At 45.6% G+C, this 19,813-nt stretch overlaps 1 protein-coding gene across 1 annotated transcript in view; it reads right to left on the bottom strand.

The window, feature by feature from the left end:
* Positions 1 to 19,813, bottom strand: part of LOC135196237 (NFU1 iron-sulfur cluster scaffold homolog, mitochondrial-like) — a 146,572-nt gene that overhangs the window by 65,680 nt on the left and 61,079 nt on the right. The window contains exon 2 of the mRNA XM_064222914.1: positions 18,820 to 19,003. Within this exon, the coding sequence (XP_064078984.1) occupies positions 18,820 to 19,003 (184 nt within the window). The remainder of the gene's footprint in view (positions 1 to 18,819; positions 19,004 to 19,813) is intronic.

The raw sequence follows: 19,813 nt of genomic DNA, 5'->3' as shown, positions 1-19,813 counted from the left end.
TCGGCGGGGCTGACGTTTTTCGTCGATGATCTTTTTGAGGGCTTGTTTCGTCCTCCTTGTACCTCCGGTGGAATGGTCCCTTGTAGAACAGCTTGAAGGGCTCTGCAACATCGGGGCAGGGTGGTCCTGGTGTACCAGGCTTCCTTTTTCCTTATAGATTCACAACAGCACGATTGGTGTGTCCGTTGTTGATGAGACGCTGGCGGCGCGCTCCAACTCACTGTGTGTATCATTTCAGGAGAGCAGTGTGAGAGGGCCCTCCTGACGAAGGCACTGATGGTGGAGCGCTTATACCTCTCAGGGCACTCGCTCTCACCGTTCATGCACATACCCAGGTTCGTCATCCGAGCCGCTATAAATACCACCCCACAGACTTCCTTGCTACAGTCTCTTCAAATGACTCGTCCGAGGATGACCTGCGAGAAGGTCGAAACGTTACGTAATACCAGATATACCAGCTATACCAGCACCAATACCAGCCCTTAAACCGAAGACGAACCCGGCACCGAACTGAACTACGCCTACGGAATAATACCAGCCCTGACACGCCCATGCCCCTTGACTTGCCTGGACCTGATATCCTGTTCCAATAAAAGATTACCTTCAGCATTTATGATTTTGAAAATTCCCAATATGAATATTGGTCAGTTACTCAGAAACTCGCTGAGCCTGTGAAGCGAATTGTAAGGAAAATAATAATAATAATAAAATAATAATAATAATAATAATAACTGTAATTACAAAATTCATATGTGATAGTATTTTAAAGAAATACAATACGTACTAAATCTATCCATGTCACTTTTAAATTAAGGTTAACTCTCTCTCTCTCTCTCTCATCTCTCTCTCTCGTCTCTCTCTCTCTCTCTCTCTCTCTCTCTCTCTCTCTCTCTCTTTTGCCACACAAGATAATAAGTTTGTCATGTGGGTAACTCTCCCTCTCTTTCGCTGGACTATGATTTTTTGAGAGAACAAAAGAGACTCTCTCGTCTCTCTCTCTCTCTTTTAGATTTTATGAAAGAATTTTATGTCTAGTATGTAAAATGTTTTATTGATAATTTCGTTATTTAAAGTTTATTTAATATAATAATAATAATAATAATAATAAATAATAATAATAATAATAATAATAATAATAATAATAAAACTTTAATTACACATTCATAACGGTGTATTTTAAAGAGATGAAAATGACCTTTCCATTTCACTTGTAAGGATAAAGGATTTTGACGTAAGGAAAAATCTATTTCTGGGCGATTGGTTCGTGTCGCCCAGCGAAATATCCTTTAATCCATTATTTCTAAGGTAAATGAACTAACAAATACCAGAGAATAAACAAAATAAAGAAAAAGGTCAGTATAACTGACTCGCTCACCCTCCAAGAGGGCGTCGGTATGAACACTAGGGCGAGTGAGACCACTACCACGAACCTCTTGCCAATAGAAATCGCCCACAATAAAACCCCCACAAAAGGGGAGCCGACCCACAGAACGGGGCAGCAACTACTACTACTCCAACCCACGCTATGGACTGCCGCGCCTCTGGTGGCCATCCTGAAGTTAGCAGTCAATCTTGAGCGCAGGGTTGGGCAGGGTTGGGATTTCGCTGGGCGACACGAACCAATCGCCCAGAAATAGATTTTTCCTTACGTCAAAATCCCTTTTCTGGGCTCAGCTCGTGTCGGCCTATGAAAGTATCCTTAATATCATTCTTTCTAGGCAAAATTAATCTAAAATTACCAGAGAAAAACAAAATTAAGAAAATGTCAGTAAAACTGACTCGCTCACTCTATAACAGAAGTGGTCGGTATGAGAATAGGGCGAGTGGGATCACTACCACGAGTCCATTTCACCATTTAGACCTTCCAATCAAAAATCCCCACTAGAGAGAGCTGATACTAACGGGTGATGCGGCCGCTACTACTACTACTAGTGATGCCACGGACAGCAGCGCCCCTAGCGGTCATCCTTAATAATTAGACGGTACACGTTGTACGCTTTTTTCTTTCGTGCCGTGTTATCTTTGGATTTATCTCCTTATTCACCATGGAACGTGCTGCCATCGCATCGGCTAAGTTAAGTGCCTCATAAGTAGTATTTTACCATATTTTAGTCTTCCAGGGACCAGTATTTTCCTTCTAATAGGTCATATACGGTCTCCCGGTTGACTCGTGGCGGCGCCATGCCGCCTCATGTTAAGAATTCCCCGGTCTTCCATACTGGGACTTCTTATACCTTATGGGCTTTCTATCATCACGTTCATCGTTTATTACATCGTTTTTATAGCTAGGACAGCCCATTTTACCATTCTCTTAGTTTGGTATTTAGGGCTATTCTGTGTTCTGGCCCAGCATCCCGCTCTTGCTCTTCATCGGCTACCGCTGGCTCCGAGTAGTCAACTGTTCCTCGGAACAGTTTGCCTCCTCCTGGGCTTCTTTTCTTTTGCTAAAAGTGTCTTTTTTTCTCTTTTACGATGTATTTTTACTTTTATTTAGGGTGTTAGGCTAGCCTAGGTGCATGTCCCATTTGTTGGTACAGTCTGGTTCCACGTGGCCCTTCCACGGTTGTGTTGCTATCGCGGCTTAGGCCACTTGCGGTCACGTGTTCCATAGCACCTTACCCTTCCCCTTCCCTCCCTACCAGGTATAGGGAGGGGTCTGGGGGACTCCTTGGTTACCATGACACCACAGTAGCCTTCCTCCTCTTTCTCTGAGGAGGTCCAGAGCTCCCTCCCAGCTGGGGTATAGGGTGACCACTTGCCTCGGGTACCGGGTCACCGAGCGGGTAGTTGTTGAGTACGGGGAGGAGTAGGCCACCCCCCCCCTCCTCTCTCCCTACGTGCGTGAACGCCGGGAACCCCTCCCCATTGCTCAGTCCCACCTTTCCCCCTACTGTAACGAACGGAGCCTCCGCTGCAGCCGGGGCCCCTTTGTTATAGTTCGCCTGCTCCGCCAGCGGGCGGGGGGGTGGTCACTACTAGTGGTCTGTTGCTTGCCTACTATCCTGCCTTTTTCTCCCGCTACGGAGGAGAGCTTGCTTCTTACCCGGGCACTCTTCTAGTAGATGGGGAAAAGATTTATATATATTTCGTTATACATATAAGGGTATACCCTAATTTTACGGTGAATTTTAGTATTATCTAACTGTGGTGTATACCATCTCCGTCATTCTCCGTCGTGTTTCATGGCTCACCACCACACCTGGTTGGATATTCTCTCTTGTCTCCAGCGTTAGCCTTAGACAACTCCAACCGCCTAGTTACCACACTATTATGGCGGGGGCTCTGGTTTAATCTAACTTCACGCTACCGGCATGCAGCGGAGCAATTGTTAGGCTGTAAGTGTTCCCCTGATACTTATGTATCTTCCACTTACAGGCTACCAACTGTCAGGTCCTGGGGTGTAATGCGACGCTGTACGACCCCCTGCGCCCACGATGAGTGCAGGACTCCGCCCCGTGTGCCACGACCCACAACTCTATGATCGTCTGGCACCCAGAAGCCTGCACCATTTGCTATGACCTTGTCAGTCAGCTGGTGGGGGGGGTAAGCCGATTTTTAGACTTCTTTATCGTATTACTAATAACACTTAGTCATAAGCTTGTTAAACCCCGTCCCCTTGCCACTAGAAGCTTCATTTCGCCTTCTCTTCAGGCTGCCGCGTGAAGGAAGTCGTCCCTAGCAACCCTGAAGGCTTGGGTGGGCGGCTTCGGAAGAACGCCGCCAAGGCCAGCCGTACATCTTGGATAAGAAGCTGGCCGTTCAGATCTTCCCCGCGGCAAATCAACAGCTACGTTGATCCTATCTCGGCAGCCCCTCTCATCGCTTCCATACAGCAAGAGGTGCAGCAGTCGTTCAGGTCCGCGGCCACGCAGGAGCCGGTCCCAGACGTCGCAACTTTGGACCTGAACATCGAACCTATGGCGGTTAGGGTGGAGGATTTGTTGGTTGAGGTAGGTGTGTCTGGGCGCCCAAGGTCTTTCCTTGGGGGGGGCGCTCCTGGATCTTCTCCTGTCCCTTCTACTGCTTCTTTTCAAGGCTTTACGGGATCTGAGATCCCTGCCCGCTCTCCCCGCTCTCTCTGTACCCCAAAGGTGAAGGACAGAGAGAACAGAAGACCCTCCACAAGACAACTTCTAAGAAGTCGTCGTCGTCTTCTTCAGCAAAGAAGTCTTCGACTTCCTATGCTGACGCGGTGAAGGCTAAGCCGAGCTCTTCGTACTCCAAGAGCTCTAGAAGCAAGGCTTCTAAGGAGAAGGCTCGCGCTCCAGTCGAGCCAATGCCTTCTCCGGCCTCCACCGCATCCACTCCGGCAACGCCGGTTGGAGTAGCGGGACCGAGCTCCTTTTGATCCCACTGCCTTTCAGCAGTGGTGATGCAACAGTGGGAGAGATGGTCGGCTCGCAGGTCTCCGCCCTTGGAACCAGGTTTGAACAGATGTTTGCACAACTGTCAAACACCCTCAGTCAGTCGGGCCAGTCCATTCAAGATCTCTCTAACAGAGTTAGAGAGAATGAGGACCGAGTAGCTGGGCTGTCTCAGGCTCCTCAACCAATCTCCCCTCCCCAGTAGCAGTACTGGCATTCTCCAGCTCACTCCATATGAGTCGCTACCAGCCTTCTCCATGGATAATCCATGGAGAGTGGCCGCTTACTCTCTATTTAAGGATGGTATGATCTCTGTCCCGGAGTGTGGAACTCGAAGGATTGAGGACTTCGAGTTTTATCCTCCGGGATTAACTCAGCCTTTCATTGGATATGCTAGGCTGACAGTGGCGGCCCTCACTAGGGAGGACAAGATTTCCCGAGAAAACGTGCTATATAGTAGAGAGCACGCACAGCGGGAATGGGTTCACTGCCTGGAGGACTGGAGTGTACCAACACTAAGCTCCAGGCTTTCAGAGTCCTTTTCACTATTTTTGCGACGGAGGAGGAGGTTCTCTTCCGTTCGCTACCAAAATAGTGGAAGCGACTCTTCAGGCAGTCCTCAAGGATGAGCCCATGCCACAGCTGAGGGAAGCTGATTCTACTTCTCCGCTCTTTCCAGCCTTTGGAGAATTGTGGGAGAAACTGCCTGCCACATTCACGATTTGGTAAGCTTAAACCAGACTGCGCAATGGACCAGTTTGGCGAAAAGCTTCCAAGGCTGCCTGATACTTTGATTCAGGCGGAGTTCGATGCTCGAACTAGGTTTGGAAGGTCCCTCAACTCACTGATTATCACTGAAATGGCGGCACTATCGTATGGCATAGAACCGCTATTCAAGATTCTGGCCAAGTCTCAGCTTCAAACAGTTCAGACGGATGCTTTCGACTTCTTCCAAGCTAGGAGGAACTGCCGAAAGCACGTTCTGCAGGAGTGCACTATTAGGCACGAACCTAATAGACTCCTGGCTTCCAGCATGTGGGGGGCGGACCTCTTCCCAGAGTCCGCTGTGAATGAATGTGCACCACGAGGCTGCTAGGCTCAACCAGAGCCTTAGGGCTAGGTGGGGCATCTCTTCTAAGAGGAAGCAAGAATCCGCCCCTGCCTGCTGGTAAGAAACTCAGAAGTCTGGTTGAAGGTTCCAGCCTTACCAGAAACATCAGCAGCAACAGCAGTTCGGTCAGGCCGTCCCAGTTACCCAACAGGGACAACCATCGACTTCGAAACAGGCCCAACCCATCCTCCTGTTGTCCCCTCAATCGCAACCCTCAACCTCCTACGCAGTCTCGCCGGCCTTCAACTCTATGTATGAAGGTCAAGCTTACCCAGCCTTTAATAGGCTTTCGAGAGGTAGCAGGGCGAGAGGCCACTTTCGCCAGCGTGGCACAGGGAGAGCGGCAAGGGGAAGGCAATTCAGAGGAGGGCGCGGAGGTCAACCCGCCCAACAACAGTGAGGCTCCCCAGGTAGGAGGGAGGCTGTTCCTCTTCCGGCACAGGTGGGGGTTCAGCAAATGGGCACAGAGCATCGTGTCCAAGGGATTGGGTTGGAGTTGGATCAAAGATCCTCCTCCAATCAAATCATTTTATCAGGAACCAAAGGAATTGACAGATTACGCGGAGGAACTCCTTCAGAAAGGAGCTATTGCGAGAGTCAAGCATCTAAAATTTCAAGGTCGCTTATTCAGCGTGCAAAGAAAGGCTCAACAAAAAGAAGGGTAATCTTAGACTTGTCAAAGCTAAACTCTTTCATTCGTTGCGACAAGTTCAAAATGCTTACCATCTCGCAAGTAAGGACCTTACTTCTTCCCCGTGGGGCCGTCACATGCTCCATCGATCTTACAGACGCATACTATCATATCCCTATAGCCAGACGGGGTACTTTCCGCCCATTCCTAGGCTTCAAAACTAGGAAATCAGATGTTCTCATTCAAAGTGATGCCTTCGGTCTGAATGTAGCCCCCAGGGTATTCACGAAAATAGCAGAGGTGGTAGTTCAACAATTGAGAACTCAAGGGATAATGGTAGCAGCATACCTCGACGATTGGTTGATCTGGGCACCAACCGTCGAGGAATGTCTCAAAGCCACAAAAAGGTAGTTCAATTTCTGGAACATCTGGGTTCCAGATAAACAAGACGAAAAATCCAGACTTACTCCAGAGTCTCGTTTTCAGTGGCTAGGAATCCAATGGGATCTGTCTTCCCACAATCTGTCAATTCCGGTGGTCAAAAAGGAAAGAAATAGCCAAGTCTGTGAAACAATTTCTCAAATGCAAACAAACATCAAGGAGAAAGCCAGGAAAGAATCCTAGGTTCTCTTCAGTTTGCCTCAGTGACAGACATTCTCTGAAAGCAAGGCTGAAAGATATAAACCGAGTTTGGCGATCGAGAGCAAACGCCAAATCTCGAGACAAGTTGTCAGTAATTCCACAGATCCTTCGCAATCAGCTCCGTCCATGGACAAAGTGAAGAACCTGGCCAAACTAGTACCCCTTCATTATCCTTCCAGTGTTAACCATTCACACGGATGCCTCCCTGTCCGGGTGGGGGGATATTCTCAATTCAAGCAAGTTCAGGGGACTTGGTCAGTTCAGTTCCGCCAGCTTCACATAAACGTCTTGGAAGCAATGGCAGTATTTCTTACCCTGAGAGACTTCTTCCCCCGAAAAAGTCTCATCTAAGACTTTTGGTTTTGGACAGTGCAGTGGTAGTTCATTGCATCAACAGAGGAGGGTCCAAATCCAAACATGTGAACCATGTCATGATAGCCATCTTTGCACTAGCAGACAAACACAAATGGCATCTGTCCGCACTCACCTGGCGGGGGTAAGAAATGTGATAGCAGACGCTTTATCCCGGTCGGTCCCTCTGGAATCAGAATGGTCCCTCTGGACGACGGGTCATCCAGTGGATATGCCGGAGATTCCAGGTCTCCAAGTGGATCTCTTCGCCTCACAAGCAACCACAAGCTCCCTTGCTATGTGGCCCCCAACCTGGACCCTCTGGCTTATGCCATGGACGCCCTGTCGTTAGATTGGAATCAGTGGAAGAAAAATTTATGTCTTTCCTCCATGAATCTTATTTTGAAAGTCTTGAGCTAGCTGAGGACTTTCAAGGGACTAGTAGCTCTGATTGCTCCAGACTGGCCCAAGAGCAACTGGTATCCTCTGCTTCTGGAATTGGGTCTCAGACCTCAACGGATTCCCAATCCCAAGCTGTCGCAATCAGTACAAATGAGGACTGTGTTCGCTTCCTCAGGAATTCTTCAGACCCTACTTTATGGACTTCATGAAGTTTGCGGCTAACAAAGATGCTAACATTGATCCACAAAACATCCTCTTCCTAGAATCAGATAAGAGAGAGTCAACTATTAGACAATATGACTCATGCTGTTAAAAAATTAGCATCCTTCCTGAAAGAATCAAACACTACAACCATGACAGTTAACTTAGCTATATCCTTTTTCCAGATCTTGTTTGAAAAAGGTTTAGCAGCTAGCACTATTACTACTCATAAATCGGCTTTTGAGGAAGATCTTTCAGTTGGGTTTCCAGATAGACCTAACAGAATCTTACTTTACGTCTATTCCTAAAGCCTGTGCTAGACTTAGACCCTCTCAAAGGCCTACTGCAGTCTCATGGTTCTTAAATGATGTCCTCAAACTAGCCTCAGATACTGACAACTCGTCTTGTACATTCATAATGCTTCTTAGAAAGACGTTATTCTTATTAAGCCTAGCTTCAGGAGCTAGAATTTCAGAACTGTCGGCTCTATCCAGAGATGCGGGTCATGTGGAATTCCTCCCTTCAGGAGAAGTTCTACTTGCTCCGGATCGTAGTTTTTTGGCTAAAAATGAGGATCCTCTTGCAAGGTGGGCTCCTTGGAAAGTCATCCCACTTCCACAAGATCCTTCTCTCTGCCCAGTATCAACTTTAAGAGCCTTTCTATCTCGCACATCCTCAAGATCCTCAGGTTCTCTCTTATGAGAGAAAAAGGTGGGTACTTTATCAGTAAAAGGAATTAGACAACAGATCCTTTACTTCATTAAACAAGCCAATCCTGATTCATTTCCAAAAGCACATGAACATCAGAGGAGTACCACCTCAATTAACTACTTTCAACATATGAAACTTTGAGGATCTTAAAAAATATACTGGATGGAAATCTCCGACAGTCTTTAAACGTCACTACCTAAAGTCCTTGGAATCTTTAAAATTTTCTGCAGTAGCAGCGGGAAACATTGTTTCTCCTGATACTGTATAGTAGTCATAGTATAGATCCAGGTCTCCTTTCTACCTACCTCGTCCAACATGCCTCACCCTATCGCCATGCTACTCGGATTACTCTAGCCTTAGCCGCTGAGATCATATTGGTGGATTGTCCCTTATCTTTTTTTTTTTTTTTTGCTAGGGACATCCACACTATGTACTTATAATGTACTTCAGTGTCCCTACCCTTATTTTTATGCTAGGGTAGGACACAATGTGTTTGTATATTATGTAAATACCTTACTTAAGTGAATCTATTTTGTTAATTTGCATTGCATTACTGGTATTATATGTTTAATATAAGTTCATTTTAAGTACTTTATATTGTTGGCTTTCTTTACCATGTCATTGTTTAGGATAAGTTAGCTTTAAGTACTTGTTTGTATTCTGTAATATACCTGATTTACTTATATTGATACCTCTTTTTTACAACTGATTTTCATTTGTCCTTATTCCCATCTTGTCTGTTTCTCTGGTACTCTTTCATAGGCCGACACGAGCTGAGCCCAGAAAAGGGATTTTGACGTAGGAAAAATCTATTTCTGGGTGATTACCCACCCTGCTAGACAAGATGTTCATAGATTAAGGATGACCGCTAGGGGCGCTGCTGTCCGTGGCGTCACTAGTATAGTAGTAGCGTCCGCATCACCCGTTAGTATCAGCTCTCTCTAGTGGGGATTTTTGATTGGAAGGTCTAATGGTGAATGACTCTTGGTAGTGATCCCACTCGCCCTATTCTCATACCGACACTTCTGTTATAGAGTGAGCGAGTCAGTTTTAACTGGAACATTTTCTTAATTTTGTTTTTTTCTCTTGGTAATTTTAGATTAATTTTGCCATAGCAAAGCAATGAATATTAAAGGGATTACTTTCATAAGGGCGAAACCGAGCACCAATCACCCAGAAATAGATTTTTTCCTACGTCAAAATCACCCTTTTCATCGGGGTCAGGTTTTCGTGGTCGCTGCCGAAAATTGTACCAGAGAACTTAGCACAAGATTGAAAATAAAGGTCTCAATTAAAACTTAAAATAAATTAAATTAAATGATAATTGCAAGAAAATATATACACATACATAATTGTTCATATAATTTGGAAAGGAACAATACTTAAGATTAGCTTAGAGTTAACATATATGTACAAGGGCTTACATGGAATATATGTTGAGCTTAACACATGTGTATGATTATCATAAACAACAATAATTAAAGCAATTATAATTAAATAGTATAATTATGAACAAACTTACATTAAAATATGTTAAATAAATTTATAGATCTTAATAGACAAATCCATAACCATTGTAATGGAGATGTGTCACCCAAGCAATAAAAATAAGGGGACCACATCATAAAGATCAATATATACAATCAATTGTGGGGTGACCCTAGCAAAAAAATAAGGGACACCCACTAGACCATCACAAGAGCAGCTAAGACTCAAGGGTAGACGTAGATGAACATGGTAGGTATAGACAAACTGTTGGCTGAGATAGGTAAAAAGGAGATCTGGATCTTCAACTTAATATTAAGCAGAGTCGGGGGAAACTATGTTACCCGCCGCAACTGCTGAAAATTTCAGAGATTCCAAGGACTTTAAGTAGTGACGCTTAAATACTGTCGGCGATTTCCATCCAGTATACTTTTTCAAATCATCAAAATTCATGTGTTGAAAATAGTTAATTGAGGTGGCTACGCCCTGACATCATGAACCTTGGGGAAGGATTCAGGGTTGGCTTGTTTAATAAAGTTAGATGGATCTGTTGCCTTATACCTTTAATTGATAAAGTACCACCTTTTTCTCTTCTAAAGAGAGGACCGAAGAGGAATGAGGATGTCTCCTGGGACCAGAAAGCGGCTCGTAAGGTCGTTACTGGACAAAGAGGAAACATTCTTGAGGAAGGGTATAACCTTCCAAGGTTCCCACCTCAACAAAGGATCCTCATTTTTTGCTAAAAGCTGCGATCCGGAGAAAGTAGAACTTCTCCTGAGGGAAGAAATTCTATATGATTCGCATCTCTGGATAACGCCGACAGTTCTGAAATTCTAGCTCCTAAAGCCAAGCTTAATAAAAATAGTGTTTTTCTTAAGAGCATTATAAATGAACATGTCGTATTATCTGTATCTGAAGCCAGCTTTAGAACGTCATTTAAGAACCATGACACTGGCGTAGGCCTTACTGAAGGTCTAAGTCTAGACAACAAGCCTTGGGAATAGACGAAAAGTAAGAATCTTGTCAAGTTCTATGTATTAAACCCCAGTCTTAGACAAAAAATCTTCTTCAAGGCTGACTTGTTTGTCGTAATGGTGCTAGCTGCTAAGCCTTTTTCAAATAAGGATCTGAAAAAGGATATAGCTGAATTGATTGTCATGATTTTAATGTCCGATTCTCTCAAGAAGGATGCCAACTTTTTGACTGCAGCATCATACTGCCTTAAAGTTGAATCTCTTTTATCAGATTCCAGGAAAAGAATATTTCGTGGATCGATATCTGCATCTCTTTTAGCCGCAAACTTCATGAAGTCCATAAAGTTAGGGTTTTGAGAATTCCTGAGAAGCGAACACAGTCTTCATTTGTACTGACTGGGAGAGCCTGGGATTGGGAATTCGAAGAGGACGAAGACCCAGTTCCAGAATCAGAGGGTACCAGTTGCTCTTCGGCCAGTCTGGAGCTACTAGAGCTACTTGACCCTTGAACGTCCTGAGTTTGTTCAGTACTTTCAGAAGATTCACTGGAGGAAAGACATAAATCTTCTCCCAGTTGTTCCAGTCTATGGACAGGGCGTCCGTGGCATAAGCCAGAGGGTCCAGGTTGGGGCCACATAACATGGAATTTGTGGTTCGCATTGAGATGCAAACAGATCTACTTGCAGGCCTGGAACCCTCCGGAGAATCCATTGGAACGAACTGTTGTCCAGTGACCATTCCGACTCCAGAGGAACTGAACGGGATAGAGCATCTGCTATGACGTTTCTCACTCCAGCTATATGGTTGGAGGAGAGGTGCCAACTGAACTTGTCTGCCAGGGAGAAGATGGCTACCATGACATGATTCAGATGTCTTGACTTGGAGCCTCCCCTCCCCCTGTTATTACAATGGACTACCACTGCGCTGTCCAGAACTAACTTTATGTGAGGAGTTCTTTGGCGGACATAACCTCTTCAGAATCAAGAACACTGCCATCGCTTCCCAATACGTTTTATGTGAAGCTGGCGGAACTGAGGTGACCAAGTTCCCTGAACTTTCTTGAACTGAGAATATCCTCCCCAGCCGCTTAGTGAAGCGTCTGTGTGGATGGTAATTCCCGGAGGAGGAAACTGAAGGGGTACTGATATGGACAGGTTCTTCAACTTTGTCCAAGGGCGCAGACGATTCCGTAGAATCTGTGGAATTGATGACAACTTGTCCCTGGATCTGACATTTGCTCGTGAGCGCCAGATCCTGGTTAAGTCTTTCAGTTTTGGCTTTCTCAAGATGTTTGTCACTGAGGCAAATGGAGGGAACCCAGATTCTTTCCTGGTTTCTCCTTGAAGCATATTTGTACTTTAGAAATTGTTTCACTGACTTCGCTATTTCTTTTCTCTTGGCTGATGGAATCGACAGAGTATGGGAGGATAGATTCCATTGAATGCCCAGCCATTGAAAGTTGGACTCCGGAGTGAGTCTTGACTTTGTTCTGTTTATCTGGAACCCCAGATACTCCAGGAATTGGATTACTTTCAGTGTGGCTTTGTGACATTCCTCGACTGTTGGAGCCCAAATCAACCAATCGTCCAGATACACTACTACCATTATCCCTTGAGACCTCAGTTGTTGGACGACTACTTCGCCAAACTTCGTGAAAACACCCTGGGTGCCACGTTCAGACCGAAGGGAACTACCTTGAAGGAGAATGCCTGATCTCCCAGCTTGAAGCCCAGGTAAGGGCGAAAGTGTCTTGCAATAGGGATATGATAGTATGCGTCTGTAAGATCGATAGAGGTGGTGACGGCCCCACGGGGAAGTAAGGTCCGCACCTGCGAGATAGTCAGCATTTTGAACTTGTCGCAGCGAATGGCCAAGTTTAAGCGCTGAAGGAGCTCCTCCGCATACTCCGTCATTTCTTTTGATGGAAGTTGAAGGAATGGTCTGGATGGAGGAGAATCTGCAATCCAACTCCAACCCAGGCCCTTTGACACAATGCTCTGTGCCCATTTGCTGAATCCCCACCGATGCCGGAAGAGAAACAGCCTCTCCTACCTTCGAGCTCTCACTGCTGCTGGGTCGAGTGACCTCCGCGGCCTCCACGGAAGTGTTTTCCCCTGTTGAGAGACCTTCCTGATCCTCTCTGACGAAAGGATCCCCTAGCTCTACCTCCCCTGCCGAACCGGTCATAGTGCTGAAAGGCTTGGCCCTCGAACACTTGGTTAAAGGCTGGGGAGACAGCGTAGGAGGTGGAAGGCTGAGGCTGAGGGGAAATCACATAAATAGGTTGAGTTTGAGCTTTGGAGGTAGAAGGTTGGGCTGATTGTACAATTGGCACAGCCGAAACAGCCTGGGTAAAACGTTGCTGCTTCTTTTGATAAGGTCTCGTGGTACCAGACCTGCAGATTCCCATGCGGAGTCGCGCACGGAGCGTGGGACCTACGGACTTCATGCCCGCAGGGGTCCTGGAGCATGGCGTTGCATCCCGGATGCTCGCAGTTGGTGGTCTGTAAGTGGAAGGATACATGAGTACCATAAAAGACATCACTTACAGGCTAAATAGAACTCGATGCATGCCGGAGAGTGAAAAATTTTTGGGCATAACCCCTCCCCACCGCTCTGAATAGGCTATAACTCCGGTGTGATCCGTGTGTAAAACCAGAGGTAAGGGAGGAACCCGGCTTAAGCTAGCTTAAATTAAACTTATTATAGCTTAAAATAAACTTATGATAAACTTAAGCATAAATTAGCACTAAATTCCGGAAATGATTCCGAATTACGCCGGAGGGTATCCGTCTCCCGTTTGTAACCGATCCGAGACGCGGGATGGTTAGGTAAATGAGAACCAACTGCAACGTCCTGAGGTCCGCCCACCCCAAGCCGGGAACCAGCTCCCTCCCTCGTGATCGACGGAGCTCCGGTAAGAAAATAGAGCACCGACAATCCGGGAAGGGGCGAGAGGGCGAAACAGAACTCGAGCAAACATCGGGGCAACAGAGCAACAAAGGAGAGGGAAGGCCAATCCCCCTACCTCGTCACAACAAAGCACCGTGAAGCAGAGAGAAACGGTCGAGCCCAGTCCCGTGTCTGTCCAGCCTCCCCTACTCCCTCCGCGTAGGGAGAGAGGGAGACAGGCCCGGGTGGAGCGAGCGAGGACGGACCTCCCTCCCCCCAGCTCTATGGGAGAGTGGGGAGGAGGCAGGTTGACTGGACGGGCGTCTGGCTGCATCGCGATCACATGGTGACACACAAAGCGGTAACACTATAAAACAAACGAAATCTATAGCCTAGGGTAATGCAACCAAACTGATCAGCGAGATGCCATCGTAGATGCAACAAAACTGATTAAAGGAAGCAACAAAACTAATGGGGACCATGATATAATAAACCTAGGCTACGATAACGTACCAGACGCCCTAGGCTAACCAAAATCAAATAAAATCACTTAAAACACTTAAATCAAAATCAAAGTAGGAGAAATAAAGTAGTAGGAGAAAAAATCCAGGAGTGTACGACTAACCCGAGAGAAAGTCTACCACTCAAAGCTAGCCGGGGCCGATACTAAGAGCTATGGCTAGGGTCTGGATAGAAGAGATAATGCCTAAGCAAGGTAAAGAAAGACATGCATGCATGACATAAACCAATGCAGGCTGGATCCCCTAACATAATATAGATAAACAGGAATAGAGACGTAAAATCAAAGGGAAGGTTCTAGGTATGGGAGACCAAGAACGAACCCGCCACGAGGCAGAACAATGCCGCCATGCTTCCGGCCGAGAATCAGCATTTATACCTAAAAAATGGCAAATACTGACTCAAGGTAGGAAAAAACTAAGTAGGAACCTTTCGGAATACTTCACTTAGCTGATGCGATGGCTGAACGCTCCATTGTTAGACAAAATCCTCGAAAAAGGGGCACGAAAACACAGAGACAAAAATTTACGTCTGAACGGGAAAGCACCACCAGAGGCGCGGCAGTCCATAGCGTGGGTTGGAGTAGTAGTAGTTGCTGCCCCGTTCTGTGGGTCGGCTCCCCTCTTGGGGGTGGGGGTTTTTTTTTTTGTTGTGGGAGATTTCTATTGCAAGAAAGGTTCGTGGTAGTGGTCTCACTCGCCCTAGTGTTCATACCGACGCCCTCTTGGAGGGTGAGCGAGTCAGTTATACTGACCTTTTTCTTTATTTTGTTTATTCTCTGGTATTTGTTAGTTCATTTACCTTAGAAATAATGGATTAAAGGATATTTCGCGCAGCGACACGAACTGAGCCCAGAAATTCCTCTTTTTTACTGAGATGAGAGAATTTTTATGGTAGATGCACGTGTTTTTATATTTTAATATAATATAATAATAATTTATTATATTTTCAAATAATAATATAATAATATAATAATAAAATAATAATAATAATAATAATAGAAAATAGTAAAGTATAATATGATAACTAATTTCAAAAGAAAATTCTTCCCTTTGTCTTTTTCTGTATCAATTTCCCCACCTCAACTCGGAGCTTAACAATGCCCAATGCCATACAATGGTCAACGAATTTAATGGTTTTATGTAATCTCTCTCTCTCTCTCTCTCTCTCTCTCTCTCTCTCTCTCTCTCTCTTACTGAGATGAGATCATTTTCATGGTACATGTATGTAATAAGTTTATCATTAATATTTTCCAATAATAATAGTACTATTAACTGTAAGTACAAAATTCATATCTGAGTATTTTAAATACAATAATCATTCCATTTCTCTCTTTTAAATACTGTAAGGACAACTCTCTCTCTCTCTCTCTCTCTCTCTCTCTCTCTCTCTCTCTCTCTCTCTCTCTCTCTCTCTCTCTCCACAAGATACTTGTCATACATTTGGTGTTTCTATTTCTTCCTTTTATCTCTCTCGCTCTCAGCAAAAGAATTGATAGACAGACAAACATAATTGCACAGTCCTCTCTTTCTCTCTTCTCTGGAGAAATATATTTATTTATGGGAGGGGGAAAAAGTTGCCTTCAGACGTTCATTTCAATCTATTGAAACCGTAAGGAGTTATTTCTCTCTCTCTCTCTCTCTCTCTCTCTCTCTCTCTCTCTCTCTCTCTCGTATTTTAATGTAAATATACAGTAATTTGTGAATACACAGTGTTGCACACAAAAAAAGTAAATTAGTGATAATTTTAGAGATACGGCCCTAAGAAAAATTGCAAATTAGCGAAATTTTCCCTGTGGACATGTTTTCAAGAACGTCGTTCCGGCTTACGACGATTTTCGGGTTACGACGCGTCTTAAGAACGGAACCCCCGTCGTAACCCGCGGACTGCCTGTATTGTGACTCCAACAGATCTCTGTTCCTCAATGCCAGCAAGGACTCCAAGTCAACTGATCTCTCCATCCTAGACAAAGCCACGTCTCTTCTAATCAGAAGAAGGTTAGCCCATTAATTAGCACTGAGGTGAGCCATATATGAAAACGCCTTGCCCCCGAACTGCAACAGACTGGCAAGTGAGGATGCACTCACCAACCCTTCCAGGGACCTATCAGAAGCTATCTTGGCAATGACCACAGACCAGAAATCCAGCCAAAAAGCCGTCTGCAACATGGAGGCTGCCGTAGATTCCAATGCTGAGGCATCTTGCGAAGACAAGGACGGAGCCACCGACCTCACCCGATCCAAAGTAAATCCCGGCTTCAGGCGAATGACGTCTGGGTTAAGATGGCGCGACATAAAAAATGCAGAGCTCGTGTAGTACCTATGTTTTGTGAGAGGCGGGGCTGGCAGCTTGGTAGAGCCCCTAGAATGAAGTGAACCGTCTCAGTCCAAAACAGAGGCGTTAACGTTATGCAAGACTGACCGAACGTGCCCCGACAAAGGAAGCTGAAGAGATGATTTGGGATCCTGCATAGCTCCCACCAAGGCTTCCAAGCAAGAAGGAGTGTAAGACAACCAAGCATGAGTCCTACTTTCCAAATTGTTGAACCCACGAATGAGATCAACAACTTTCGAAAAGGAAGACAAAATCTCTTGCGTGTCTCCCTCCTCCTGCTCCGTCAACAGAGACCGACGACTAGAAGTATGTGTACACTCCTCTAAGGCACCTTCCCCTAAAATTAACGGAAGGGTCAGCAGCCAAACATCTCGAAACCCCAACTAACCTGTCTGGGCTGGGTCCATGCGTCGGCTCCCGAGACGAACCCACTATAACACTAGGAAAATCACTACGTATTCCTCCAACAGATGACTCATTAACATGTCCGTGAATGGTCACGGGCGTAGCAGACGTACGAACGTGAGTTGGAGGGGAATCCCGAACACTTGAGATTGAAGGAGAATCCCCCAGAGTCGACTCTTGGAAGCACCAGTGAGAGAGGCAGGCAAACACTCCTGCTACACCAACTCCGTGCTCACTACCTTTGACCTCTTGACAGGCACCTTGAGATCCTTACGGCAACAAATAGGCCTTGGAGAAGAAGGAGCACTTGCATCATGTGCACGGACAGGGGAGGTTGCAACACGCTCATGATGTGCATGGACGGGGGAGGTTGCAACACGCTCGCAATGTGCACGGACGGGGAGGTTGCAACACGCCCGGATTCAAAGCAGAGAACGAAGCAGCCACTGCAGATTGCACAAGGGAAGGTACACTAACACTCTCCGAAACACCAACACTTTCGAGAACACGTCCTTGTTCCTCCCTCGTCGGTGAAGAAAGGGCAAAGTCCTTAGCCTTCCAATGCTTGATACGCCAACGTGGCGTAGTGGGGGAAGAGGGAGAGGAAGACAGCACTGATTTCTTGAGATCTCTTTGCAGGAGGCAGGGAACGAAGCAACACGTTTCCTACCAGTCCTCCTAACCAACAAGGCAGCCAACTTTACATCCAAAACAGAGTCCAACCTCTGAAGCACTGCCTGGCATATAACCTCAGACTGATCTGCCAGAGAAGGCTCTGATGACATGGAAGGAGTTGTAGCGAACTGGCCGGCAGGGATGACGTCACGGCTGAAAGAGGCAGTACAGAGGAGACGACTGGGAGTGACGTCATAAGTGGTGGTGACGTCACAGCTTCCCTTCGGTGCGAAGGGGAATCAGACGCCACTGGCGGAGGAATACACAAAGACAGATCCCGTGATGTCATCAACGGGGCTGACGCCACGGCTTCCCTCCGACTCGCAGAAGCGGCAGCAGTCACTGGCGGAGCAATACAAGATGGCTGACCTCAGCTGCCCATGAAGACGAGGCTGGGAGGAGGGGGGATGGTCTGGCCAGCCTGAGGAGGGGGTTAGCGAGCCTCCATAAAGTGCACTAGCAACCCCTCCAAGGACAGGGGACCTCCTAGTCCGAGCGTCTTCCAAATCGCCGCCATCTTGGATGCCTCCGACTCTTGAAGAAATGAGAATGATGAAAAAGCCTCCCCTTCCCGGGAATCAAATTAACTCCCGAAGAAGAAGGGGCGACATTACAAACATCAGCCTGGTGGCCTCCCAATACTTCCAGCGATGAATCAATGGAAGAAAAGGAAGGAGACACAGGAACAATGCTACTATGGGGGTTGAATACTGCAGGAGACGACGCATCGGGAAGAGGCGAAAAACCTTCCCATCAAGGAAGAGTCGAAACCCTCCGATGTTCTCTCTTGCTATAAAACGACTTGCTCTTTAGACCAGGCGGTTAAAGAAAAGACTGACGCAGTGGCGTAGGTGAGTGGTCTTTGACCACTCTTCACCCGATCTACGCATGCGTTGCCAGATATCACAAGATTCCTTGCTTTCATCTGTTTTTTAACCAGATCCAGCTAGGTGCTAGAAATTATCCTATTGTTAAGACAGAAGGTTTGTTCGCTTATGAACAAATACAAATTACTTTAAAAATTTGCAATTTTGAACAACAAGCATTTGCCACAGACACACATTAAGGGAAAGCTAGGTAAAAGTAATGGGTTAGTTATGAAACATATATAGTTTATCTTACCTGCACCCCTGGTAAAAACTTTAGTGAATTTGGATTAGGAGTATCTTGCACCTTGATGAACATGGTTCGAATGATTGAACTGCCAAAACTTGCAGGAGGTTTGAGCAAATTTTTTGAGCTGCCAGATGCATAATTCCATTTCCTGAGATGGCATCTTGGGGTTTGATGGTACAGTGCAACTTGGCTGAAAAAAATGTAATCTTATAAGAACACAATATTTTCCCACTTTTCATACTTTAACTGTTATATTGCAAAAGACTGTGCATCAGCACAGTATACAAACACTCCACAGAAGATGATTCCTCCTTTCCACCTATCTGAGTGTGCATCTAGGAAACCTAAGCATTCTGAGTAGTGAAACTGGTCATTCCCCATGGAAGGAATAAAAGAACTGCACTTCCCTTAAATTAATATATTTGGATATGAAAATAATTTTGTTTATAGTATAAATCATATGTTTCATTCAAAGCCATTATTTATGACAGCCTAAAGATAACCTTGACTATGGTTGATACCCCAAAGTAAACACCTAGAGTAAAGATTAATAATATCCAAAGAATTTTAAAGACTACAAAAGATCCTGAAATGGACAAAATCCACTCATTTTTATGCAATTGTGCTCACAAGCAAATCATCATTAATGTGTCTTAAGAGACATTGAGCAACAGTAGCAAATGAAAGGAAGGTAGAATATATGTGAGGCCTTGAAAATGTCAAAGGGAGGACCAAGATGTATCACAATCTAGTACCAGCTGGTTCATCCAGCCAATATTGGCAGAATTTGAAAAAAGTACAAAAGAAAATGTGATGCTGTCCAAAATGTAAATTTAAATAAAACATTGTTGTGGCAAATTTTCAGATGCCTCACAAATACTCCACGACACAGATGTTCACAGAAAACCACCAGGACAATTTAAAAATCATTGTAGGGCGAACAATGTCCAGTCTGATCACCCAACTGCGAAACAGCAGCAATTTGCCCATACAAAGCATC

The sequence above is a fragment of the Macrobrachium nipponense genome, chromosome 17 (assembly GCF_015104395.2).
Source record: "Macrobrachium nipponense isolate FS-2020 chromosome 17, ASM1510439v2, whole genome shotgun sequence".
NCBI classification, from domain to species: Eukaryota; Metazoa; Arthropoda; class Malacostraca; order Decapoda; family Palaemonidae; genus Macrobrachium; species Macrobrachium nipponense.
This window is presented reverse-complemented; position numbering and strand designations above follow the sequence as displayed.